Genomic DNA, 12,500 nt, shown 5'->3' on the forward strand with positions numbered 1-12,500 from the left:
ATTACTACGTATATGGGGGATGAATTACTATGGGGGATGAATTACTATGGGGGATGAATTACTATATGGGGGATGAATTACTATATGGGGGATGAATTACTATGGGGGATGAATTACTATATGGGGGATGAATTACTATGGGGGATGAATTACTATATGGGGGATGAATTACTATGGGGGATGAATTACTATGGGGGATGAATTACTATATGGGGGATTAATTACTATATGGGAGATGAATTACTATGGGGGATGAATTACTATATGGGAGATGAATTACTATGGGGGATGAATTACTATATGGGGGATGAATTACTATATGGGGGATTAATTACTATATGGAGGATTAATTACTATATGGGGGATGACTTACTATGGGGGATGAATTACTATATGGGGGATGAATTACTATGGGGGATGAATTACTATAAAAACTTATTGAAACTAAAAACAGTGTACCATCCTATGTATTTTCAGTTTTAAAAATGTGGCTCTCAAAATAAATTTCAATCGTGGTTTTGGCGAGATTTGGCTCAGTTGAAAAAAAAGGTTGCCCACCACTGGCCTAGGCGATTGGACCTGAAGTGGGAGTGGGTATTTGTCAAATTCGGGTACCCGCTCCCCCCCGCTCCCAAAAGGTGCCAATCCTTAATGGGGAGCAGTCCTTAAAGCGGAACTTCCCCTTTTGGGTGGAGCTCTGCTTTAAAGAGGACGTTGTGTTCACTAGAATAGTCATTAGTCATCCCTGTTGTCTAGAGGTTACTTGAAACTGAGGTTTTCCTCATTGCTGACTTACTTGCTGTTTCTGTATGAAACTGTCCCTTGATAACTAGTGATCTGATAACAAATACAGGAATTGTCAGAGAATTCCTGTGAGCTGGTGGGCTCAGAGACATGCATGTGGCTGTACATGTGCCAGAAACCATATTTAAACTATGCCTTGATCTATTGTTAGTGCTGACTGGTCTTCAGCTGTATTCTGTACTCTGATTGTGTCCTGTATATGAATTCGGTTATTGACCTGGCTTGTCTCTGACCTGATCTTGGATTTTGCTTATACCACTGCTTATGAGTTCTTGGCTTCATTTCATGATTCTGATCCTGCTTATGACTCTGTACCTTACTGCCTGCCTACTGCTGACCTTAGCTACCCATGAAACTACGTTTCTGTCTCTGATTCAGTTATTACTGAGTGCATCCAGAATCTGCTTCAGCTGATTCCGTTTGTTTCTGCCATAAGCTATCTGGGAGTTCTGCTGGATATCACCTCCTGATCTGCAGTACATTCAGGATTTCTCTTTAACCCCAGCTAGCAGGGCCATCTTAATAGCATTATGTGCCCCTGGGCAAAGTAATGCACTGGGGCCCCTACCAGCCTGCCCCAATTTACACATATACTCTCATGAATTAAGGTATAAGTAGTTCATAGAATTAAACATACATTTATTAGTACATTAAAAAAAATTGGTTTTAAACAATAAGAAAACATGCCATAAATCAAAGACTAATCAACGCAAAGGGCATAGTACAGGGGGAGGCAGAAGGGCAGAGTACAGGGGGAGTCAGTACAATACTGAGATCAGGAGGGCACAGTACAGTTTCTGGGACATGCCATCCCGGGACAGCTTAGTAAAAAGCATGACTGTCCTAGCAAATCCGGGACAGTTAGCAAGTATAATGCAATGCAAGGTTATCATGGCCCTCCCATGCAGTGCCCAGTACCCAGGGGTGCCCATGCATTAAGACAGGCCTGCCAACTAGTTTTTCCCACAATGCTACTGTTCCTAACTAGATGTTCTGCTGTATTTTGCAAGTCTGCATTGACAGCCGAAGGTTTTGCTATCAACATCTACCAGCACTCGTGTTCCTTCTGTCTCTTACTTGTTTCACTTCCAGTGGTGCTTGGGCTGGAGATACAAGGGAGGCCAATCTCATCATTTCAGTCCCCTATCAGGTACTTGGCAGGAATATACAAAAAGCAGTAGAAAAGGTTCCAAACCACAGACCCATAGAATAGATGAAGCAGAAACATGCAGTGCAGATCCAAGAAGCATAACAGTAGTGACATCACCAAATCTTATACCATACATTATGATATTATCAGTCACAGGTGGAAGAGACTCTCACACTTCAGGTAGACAGCTATCAGGCTCTAGGCCAATGGTGGTAAATTCACTTGATAGGGAATGCCTCAAGTGTGGTCCCTGACATTTTCAAAGGGCTGCACATACTATTCAGTGATTGTAATAGTAAAGAAAGCTGTTAGAGACTGCAGACATACTATCATAGCACAGTGAGACCTTCTTAAACAGAAGATATTCACATGTCTCTTTCCATAACATATCCAAAAAATAAGATTATCCATTATTTCAAGGCAGTGGGCAGAGCCATGCAAATAATTGCTTTTTGCCAGCCTGGCCAGATACACATCCAGAACTGCTGGTGTACAGTGCAAATATAGACTAGAATTACAGGGCCATTTATTCCAAACTGCATACAGCTTTGGCCTTTATCAATGCAGTGTATGGGTATGAAAACCATAACGTTTATGGAGTAAAGCTGGAGACCTAAGAATCCAGTATAACTATATAGGTTATGTTGAGAAGAGATTCAAGAAATCATGAAGCTCTCACTCTAATCAGTATATAGTACAGTCATGCCCTTAAAAAAATAGGGTATTACCAGATCTCATTCTTTCACACATGCCAAAACTAAGAGGATTATTCCTTATTTCAGGACAGTGCCCAGTGTTCTCTTTCTTTAGAAAATGCTCTAGTACTCTGGGAATCCTTTGTCATATGAATAATGCTTACTGTATATGGAAAACAAATACTGTATATGTATAGTAAATACTGTATATGTGCTCGGGTGCGCAAAATCACGTATACATACGTGATTTCGCAGTTCCAGGTAGAGGACGTGCGCATGGCGATTCGCGACCTCGTCTGTCAATCACTGGGTCCCGGTCGGTGATTCCTCGCTGGCACCCAGTGATCACCGATTATCTCTGACGGAGGAGAGACCTGTGTATAAACAACACAGATCTCTCTCCTGTCAGATCCTAGACACTGCATTGTATGGCATAGCAGAGCCATACAAAGCAGTGTGCTTACAGTGTAAAGTACACACACAGTACACACACAGCCCCACATGCTAACCCCTTCCTGCCCAGTGTCATTAGTACAGTATCAGTGCTTTTTATTAGCACTGATCACTGCATTGGTGTCACTGGGGATGTCAGTGACATCAAGTCAATTCCCCCCAGTGTCAGAATGCCCTCCGTAGTCCCGCAGTCCAGCAGTCCCTCCATTACTAGTAAAAAAAAAAAATCCAGTATATATACCGACCGCTATTTGTAGACGCTATAACCTTCATGTAAACAAATTAATTTACAGGTATTGGGATTTTTTTTTAGCAAAGACATGTAGCAGAATACATTTTGGCCTAAATTCATGATGAAATTTGATTTTTTAAATTTTTTTACTGGGCATGTTTAATAGCAAAAAGTAAAAAAAATATAGTTTTTTTCTCAAAATTGTCAGTGTTTTTTTGTTTATAGTGCAAAAAATGAAAAAACACACATGCGATCAAATACTACCAAAAGAAAGCTCTATTTGTGGGAAAAAGGACATACATTTTATTTGGGAGCAGTGTTGCATGACCGCACAATTGTGAGTTAAAGTAACGCAGCGCCGTATTGCAAAAAATGTCCTGATCAGGAAGCTGGGTAAATCCTCCGGAGGGCAAGTGGTTAAAAGCTTATACACATAAAAAAAAAACATAATACATACCAAAAACTAGTAGAGCATCCTTTCAATGCAATACTAATAACAATAATAATGATGAAAAATGGAACAGCTGGGGCTAAACTTTTGCTAGTCACAAATTCTTTCTTTGCTGTCTCTGTCACATTGATGTAGAAAACTCTTTATATCTTGGCTTACATGTCCTTGTCTAGTTTCGCTACTGCTGCTTTTTCTGTCATCATGTTTCCTTGGCCAAACCACTGCACAAATGCTTCGTTTATTTTATATTGTTGCCACTTGTGGAAAATAAGAGACAAAAAGAAAGACAAAAAGGGAAGCAAAAGAATCAGACATGTTTACCAAAACACAGATGCAACCCATGACATTAAAGGAAAAGTGCACTGTTTATATATATATATATATATATATATATATATATGTATATGTTAAGTGTTTTAAAAAGGGGAGAGTAATTAGCCTGATAAAGTGTCTCAATAGAATTGGTAAGGTGTACTTCTAAGCAGGGTAAAGATTTATTCGCCCAATGAAAATCGTAGGAAGTTCTAAGCTGTTGTTCTTCAGATATGGGCAAGGAAACATTAAGGGCAGTCATTTTTTGGGACTTAAGGGAAAGTCCAGAAAGAGTGGAGAATTGGCATAATAATGATAGTAAATTTGGAATAGTTATCGAAGGGGAAGTAATATACATGAGAACACCATCGGCAAATCGGCATTTATGTTCCTGTTGTCCGCAATGGATGCCATGGATTTGGGGATGAGACCAAATTGCCATAGCCAAGGGTTCAATTGCCAGCGCAAAAAGCAGTGGGAAAAATGGACAGCCCTGTCTAGTCCCTCTGCGGATTGGGAACACTGAGGATTTGTAACCTTTAATGGAGACCTGGGCTGAGGGATTAGCATATGACGAGCGTAGCAGGGCAAGAAACATTGGGCCAAAGCCAAAGGCCTGCAGGGTAGTAAATAAATATTCCCATGTCAGACTATCGAAAGCTTTATGAAGGTCCAGAGAAAGAAGTAAGAGTGCCCTAGAGAGAGGAGCATCCCAATTGTAATGGGCAGCTGATATTTATATGAGATTTAGATCGAAATAAGGAGCATTCAGAAACATATATTTTAGGGCTCCTGCTCACTTTTATTTGGCAGCAGAAGCACCTTTAGACCAGGTTTACCCTTGGAACTGGATATTTGGTTTGCTTAAACCTGAAAGCTGAATTGGGCAAATTTTAAGCATAGCAGGGCCATTTTAAAGTGGAATTAAAGTTCAACTGTTATTCACTGGGAGCAGGCATGTTTTTAATGTCTCTTCTGCAAAAAAAACTTATATATAAACAGCGCAAATCAAAAAAACCGTCTCATTCAATATATGATATTATAAATCAATTATAAATATTGTGAAATAACTACTTTGATATAGGGATCCTAAATCCCCTCTATATCCTCCAGAACTCCTTATCCGATTTGCAAGGCTTGGTGATTCCACTCACTCCTTATATGAACTCCACAGTGGTGCAAGAGAGAAAAAAATATACCATAGTGTGATATTGCTAATACCATGTGTAGTATTATAAAATAATACCAGGCCACTCACATGTTAAAGAATGATAAATAGCATTGGTTTAATTGCCTCCATTAGGCTATCACAAAATCCATATGACCACACTCCAATCCAGAGACCTCACAGCCTGTTGGTTTGCAGAGTATAACGAAAACACAGCTCCAACAACAAAGATATAAAAAAACAGGTTGCGCTAAAGTGTATACAATTAAGCATCAAACCAATAATAATCAGTGAGAAAAACAGAAAATGAAAAATATAAAATACAACAAAAATTAAGTCCAAAAATATAAAGTTCAAATAATAGTGTCCAAAAAATATAATATATTATCACCAAGTCAATCCACCACCTAAATCGGTTAAATAAAACTCACCAGAGCAATCTGCTGATATATGATACACCAGCAGAAAGCGCTTTTTGCTCTGGGAGCGAAGATTAGTAGATGACAGCAACAATAGGAATATTGCAGGATGAGCTCCAAGGAGTAATAATCTGCAGAACTGAAGATCCACTTCAAAGATACCGAATATCCTCAATAGAAGATGCTCAGACCGCCACTTTAATAGCAACACAATGCAGATCAACTGGATGTTTGGGTCCTTGGTATCGTATTGATACACAGCGCCTCTCCTCCGTCTCTAGCTCCTTCCAGCCTCTCAGAACCGAATACTCAGGTAAATGACCGACAGTAACAACAACAAAGATGGCCGCTTGGAAGCTGTCTATGCACTGTTATTGTGCTAATATGAAGGCCACGTGAAGCTTGGAGGTCTTTAGCTATTGACTCTGCAGACAGTTGGCGACTTCTGCACACTGTGCGCTTCTGCATGCACTGACCCCGCTCTGTCATTTTACATGGCCTACCACTGCGTGGCTGAGTTGCTGTTGTCCCCAGTTGCTTCTACTTTTTTAAATACCACTAACAGTTGACCGTGGAATATTTAGTATATATATATATATATATATATATATATACTGTATATGTATGTAAAAAGGATAAAGGAGTTATAGATTCTCTTACCTCACATTTATTATTAATTTGTACACCTAAGTAAATACAAGTTTCATATACCATATCAAACAATTGCAAAAGTATGTTTTTATCAAAGACATTTATCATTTATTTGTAAACCTAGGTCAATATACATTTCATATACCATGGCTAGAACTGCATTTGCAGAAAATGTACTGCTTTGTGCCATTTGTTTTATTAATATTTGATAGTATGCTATGCATGTATCTATGATATGCATACACATACAGTTTGTTTTACATAGCTTGTATATTCTGTAATTACATATGTTTTAAAGTATATGTTCTACATAGAAATGGTACAACATATCATGGAGCCATGATACAGAAATGTATAGTAGCTTCGTTTGTGTATAGATCAGTAGAGCAGGCAAGCTGTGCTCTGTGTGTGGCAGTAGCTAATACTATTTAGCACTACAAGATGAATGCATTCACACTTCGGCCAGAGTCATATTTAGGTTAAATGTTAACTGCATCTTTTTACGTGTGAGTCTAGCCAGTGCAAAGCTGATTCATATCATTTTTTTTTCATTAGCAATGCAAAGCCAAAAAAGCACTTACTGTGTGAAACAGGGTGGATGTTTCTGTTTTATAAAATCAGTGGTAAATGTCTGGATCCACTCCTGTTTTACTTTCCCAAGAGAAAATTCAAAAACGTGCATTCTTCAGGAATTCCTTTAACAAATGTACTATTGGAGTAAATGATCCGAACCTTTAAGGAACACAAATATAAATTCTGGGTAACTTAGCACTGTTTTTAAACTGTCAGATCGGTTAAATTTCAAATGAAGCTTGGAAACAAATTGAGGATAATTTTTGAACTAAAACAGGAAAAATAATCCAATGTAACTAATATGCACATTTGCAAGTGCACATGGGTTCACACCCTCCTTATGTTTTTTGCTACATGTAGACAACTCAGTTTTGTTTGAGAGGTTTGGCCTTATATGACTGATTAAAGGAAAATGGAAGTTGCCACTGCTGAACTTTTCATAACACTTGTTGCATGTCTTTCCTGTCTGTCATGCTGATCCAGGGGCTTTATTACTTTGAGTAACTGATCTGGAAAGACCATGCAGCAAGTGAAGCCAGTACTCCTGATTCTGTAAGTTAGTGACTCAGGAAGTATCAAAGACACTGGATTAGCCTGAGAGCCAGGCAACTAGCATTTTCAGAAGAGGTCAACAATGGCATATGTAATGACAACCAACAACCCACAGAGCATTTCCTTCCATCTCAAATAATACAGAATTATTTGCTATATTATGTGTGCCCCAGATCTTGAAAGACATTTATTTCAGAACAAAAGAAAAAAAAATCTAGAGAAAATAATAATAAAAATATTTTAGATTTGATTGCACGTTATACTTGCTCCCTGAATTTGAATGCGTTAGTCCAGTCAAGTGACAATGGCTGCACAAAAAGTGTCTGTAGCATATAATTTTTATAGTATCTTATGTTTAGAGAAACAAAATCATGACGACTGGAGTTCTTTAAAATATATATTTCCCCAAGTACACCTTTTTGGAGAGAAAAAAATCAGAAAGATCATGGAAAATTTGATAAGTTGCAGCATTATTTGAACTCCAAATGTTATGTGCGTTTCATCTGCCTTGATAAACTTCCCCAGATTTGGATCTCTGGCACTTTTTTTTATAGATTTCCTATTAAGCAATTTTCCATAACACAGTATAAAATAAAATATAGTACAAGGTAATTATCACATAAAAACAGCGAACAAATCCTTGATGTACAACTGTGATATCCAATAATGTAGAATGAACATGCGCTGTAAGCATTCTGTTACTATACAATATTGAACAGCCTGATGAAGTGCTTATTGAAACATGCATGTAGCACTTTCCCGCACTTTCTGTACTTTGTGTGAGATCGAGTCAGGCAGTGAGCATTCTAATTTCAGTAATAAAATGGATGGCGCTGGCAGTTTTCAGTGTGAGACTCCTGGAGCAGCAGCTCCTCTAATATGCAACAAAGAAAAAATTATGTGTATTGCTCTTCAGAGAGTTTTGCTAGTGTGAGTCCTATCTATGTAAATGGCATAGGGGTACAACATTTCTGCTGTGGTAGCCAAACATGACATCACAGGAGAGGCATGTGCACACTCTGCCCATTGTCTGTGCAGCTAAAGACGGTAGTAGTTGGGGGGGTAAAAGTACAGCTCCACTGCATTGTTTTATGGCTCCCCTCCCCAACTTACATGTCAACAAACCCTTACTGTTTATTGAAAGTGGTAGACTCTCTGCAAAAATGATTGGTAGCCAGAGACCATGTGATCAGGGTTGTCGAGGCTTGCGAACAGCAGTTTTGTTATTCATGGAAAAAAAGAGACTTTTTTACCTGAAAAGGGATTCGGTAAAGTTGATTTATGTGTAATGCAAATTTTAATAATAGGTCCAATTTTACTGATCAGCCTACAGTGGAATGAAATCTTATTTATTGTTAATTTGATTCACTGCATTTCTCACAGCTTTATTGAATCAGTTTTTATATAGCCAACTATTCTGAGAGAAGATGCAGACGTCTGCAATATATGAGAGCAGCAGAAGCCTGGCATATTCATTTTTCTTTCAGATGAAAAGCTTTATGTAATATAAAGGCATTTGAATTGAGACTACATTTGTGCACGTGGATAAAACACTGTAAATAAAAGGGAACTAAAGCTCTGCCCAGAATTCAAAACTCCATCCAATATTTTAAAAGCAGTAAGCACTGTTGAAATGCAATATGTACTGTATATTTTCATTAAAGAGGCACTAAACAATATTCCTATTTTCCAATATCAATCCATACACTTCCACTACTTAATGGCCCTGTAAACTATTTTTCATTAACCACTTGCTCTCCTGAGGATTTACCCCCCTTCCTGACCAGGTCATTTTTTGCGATACAGCCCTGTGTTACTTTAACGGACAATTGCGCGGTCATGCAACGCTGCACCCAAATGAAACTTATGTCCTTTTTTTCCACTAATTGAGCTTTCTTTTAGTGGTATTTGATCGCCTGTGCGTTTTTATTTTTTTTTTGCACTATAAGCAAAACAAGACCGACAATTTTGAGAAAAAAACAATATTTTGGACTTTTTGCCATTAAACATGTCCAGCAAAAAAATTTAAAAATCAAATTTCATCATATATTTAGGCCAAAATGTATTCTGCGACATGTCTTTGCTAAAAAAAATCACAACACGTGTAAATTAATCGGTTTACATGAAAGTTATAGCGTGTACAAATGGCGGTATAGATACTGGGATTTTTGTTTCTACTAGTAATGGCGGCGATCAGTGACTTTTAGCGGGACCGTGAGACTGCGGCGAACATTCTGACACTGGGGGGAACTAACTTGGTGTAGCTGACATCTCCAGTGACACCAATACAGTGATCAGTGCTAAAAAAAAGCACTGACATTGTACTAATGGCACTGGACCGAAAGGGGTTAATGTGGGGGGCGATCAAAGGGTTAACTGTGTGCTGTGTGTGTTTTGCTAGGGGGTGGAGGGTGTGTTCTTCACTGTAAGCACACTGATCGGAATGGTTGTACTGTGCACAGCCATCCCGAGCAGTGTGCTCGAGCTGACAGGGAGGAAGATTGTTTGTAAACAAAACAATCTTACTCCCCGTCAGATATGCCCGGTAATCACCGGGCGCCAGCGGGTAATTACCGGCCAGGACCCGGTGATTGACATCTGTGGCTGCGAATGGCGGCGTGGGTAGGGCGCATGTGCGACTCACACATGCCCCCTACCCGGAAATGCAAAATCATGTATATATACGTGATTTTGCGCACAGGTGCTGCCCTGTAGCAGTATATCTGCTATAGGGTCGTCCTTAAGCGGTTAAATTGTTCTTAGGCCCCTCCACATGGGGCAAGCTCCATTCTAGTCCACTTGCACAGCGGGGGAGTTGGCTGGTCAATGTCTTCTCCACTTATGCAGAGCGGACACAGACACAGCTCACTCTCCTTTATGGGCAGACAGATGTAAACAGACCACCTGTCTGTTTACACCCCACTACCATCTGATCCACTAGACAGATGGAAATCAGATCCCCACCCGTCTGTTTTTGGAGGATCGGATGGGATGTAGGCGGGTGCAAACAGACACATGTGTGGGATCTGATTGCTCTGCTAGTGTGAAAGAGGCCTTACTGTGTTTTTCTTCCTCCTTAGAATGTCTTCCATGAGGTCCTGAACCCCTCTTTTTCCCTTCTTTTACTTTTGTTTGACACTGTTCTATGCCAGTGTTTCTCAACCTTTATCCAGTCAAGGCACCCTTTAAAATTATGGACAGTCCCTAGGCACCCTTTAATATTATGGACAGTCCCAAGGCACCCTTTAAAATTATGGACACTCTTAAGTCACCCCATTCTAAAATGTGAAAAACTATTCTAATAGTTTTATATAACGCAGCAACATCCACACACGTAGGACACCCAACATTAAAGGTGATTTATTCTTCCAAAGCAAATACACTTTTGAACACCGGTACTGACTAGTTTTCCAATGTTTCTCTTCTCCCTCAGTTTTTCTCCATCATTCAGCTAATGTGACCCCAGCATTGATGGAGATGAACAAGGGACGGTCAAACGAAGATGCTGTGCAGGCTACTGACATCCTCCTTTTGAAATTATGTCATTTTTTGTCAGGATGCCGGTGGCTAGAAGGTCGTAATGGTGCACAATGAAAACCTGTGGCTTTGTGTAACTAAAAGGCAGGCTTGTTCCACCCGCTGGCTTGTATACAAGTTTTGGGCAATTTTTAGACATTTTGCCAAGGCACCCCTGAAGAAACCTCAAGGCACCCCAGGGTGCCTGGGCACCCTAGTTGAGAAAGGCTGCTCTATGTACACAACGAATCCCATAGTCTCTTGTGAGCAAGCAAGAAAGGGGTCTACGTTCTTTAAAAAATTGGGACCATGGAGATGTCAGTAAGTTCGATCACAGCAATAGAAAACAAAAGAATTTGTAGATTTTGAGGAGGGGGCTGAGAGCAATAGAAGGCACTTTTAGAGTTAAGAATACATTCTTGATAGTATTTTTTGGAAAACCAGAGTTTAATTTAACTTTAAATATGGTATCCCACAATGAAACCTCTAAATGTGGTTCTGACTTAAAACCTTAAAAATAGAGTGTCATATTTACAGAATGTTTAATATTCTTTTAATGATGCTATTAAAATAGATGATGTAAAAAGCAGAGCTGGCATTTGAATTTGCATGGTCTACATATAAAATATGTGACAATCGTGAAAAAATGTTCTAATATTGTGAACTGATTCTGGCTTATTTTGCTGTCCTAGGTGGAAATAACAAATGATGTGCAGTCCATCCTGCTGATCATGGTGACAGTAATGATTGGAAAAACGGTTGGTGATTACTTTAACCATTCTCTCTTCAGCTCTTTATTGCATCTTAAGTGTATTCCCCATTTGGAGGCAGAACCCTATGTAGTCCATGGAAAAAAGAGGTAAGCATTCTTTGTGTATAAACACCAATAGCAAAAAAAAATATGATTTGGCAATCCTTGTCTCTGTCTCACATTTATATGAATTTCCTCCATGCCAGCTAAAAATGTATCGGCAGGTTTATTAAGAGTGGTCAGCCTAACCAGAAAAGGTGTGTGTATCACAGGAATGACAATTACAAATCCTTTTGCAGCAAAAATGTGTACTTCAGCTGTGTTTATAGCTGTTTGCCTGGAATCCCCCTATCAGTATTTCATCCCTTTATTTAAGATTTGCTCTTGCACTTAGGCCTGTCCACGAAGATATCTAATACCTTTAAAGGAAAGCGTCAAATATAGTGAAATTGTCCTTTGATAAATCCCAAACCCACCTGAGTGCAGCCAACCTAGGATAAAGCTTACCATTCTCCCTGAACTAGCGACATTTCCCCTGACAAAGTCTCAGCCACCTTCCCTGCATACTGCACATGTGTGTCGTGGCCCCATTGTTTACCAGCGGTAAGCTGGTCCATCATAGCACTAAGGGTAAAGCTATCCTTCAGACATTATTTGCTTACCACGAGGTTCAGCTTTAATCACAAGAGGCTGCATAATCTTATTTGAATATTTGTGTGCGTGTGGTGTATTTCCTCCAGATCTGTGCAATAATTCAGTGTAAAATGTTCCCT

General features: G+C 39.3%; 1 protein-coding gene across 1 annotated transcript in view; it reads left to right on the forward strand.

Moving 5' to 3' along the window:
• LOC149461322 (chloride channel protein C-like) overlaps positions 1-12,500 on the forward strand; it is a 198,428-nt gene that overhangs the window by 103,197 nt on the left and 82,731 nt on the right. The window contains exon 14 of the mRNA XM_089678476.1: positions 11,669-11,835. Within this exon, the coding sequence (XP_089534602.1) occupies positions 11,669-11,835 (167 nt within the window). The remainder of the gene's footprint in view (positions 1-11,668; positions 11,836-12,500) is intronic.

The sequence above is a fragment of the Staurois parvus genome, unplaced genomic scaffold, assembly GCF_062004578.1.
Source record: "Staurois parvus isolate SC_StPar_1 unplaced genomic scaffold, SC_StPar_1.0 ptg000205l, whole genome shotgun sequence".
NCBI lineage: Eukaryota > Metazoa > Chordata > Amphibia > Anura > Ranidae > Staurois > Staurois parvus.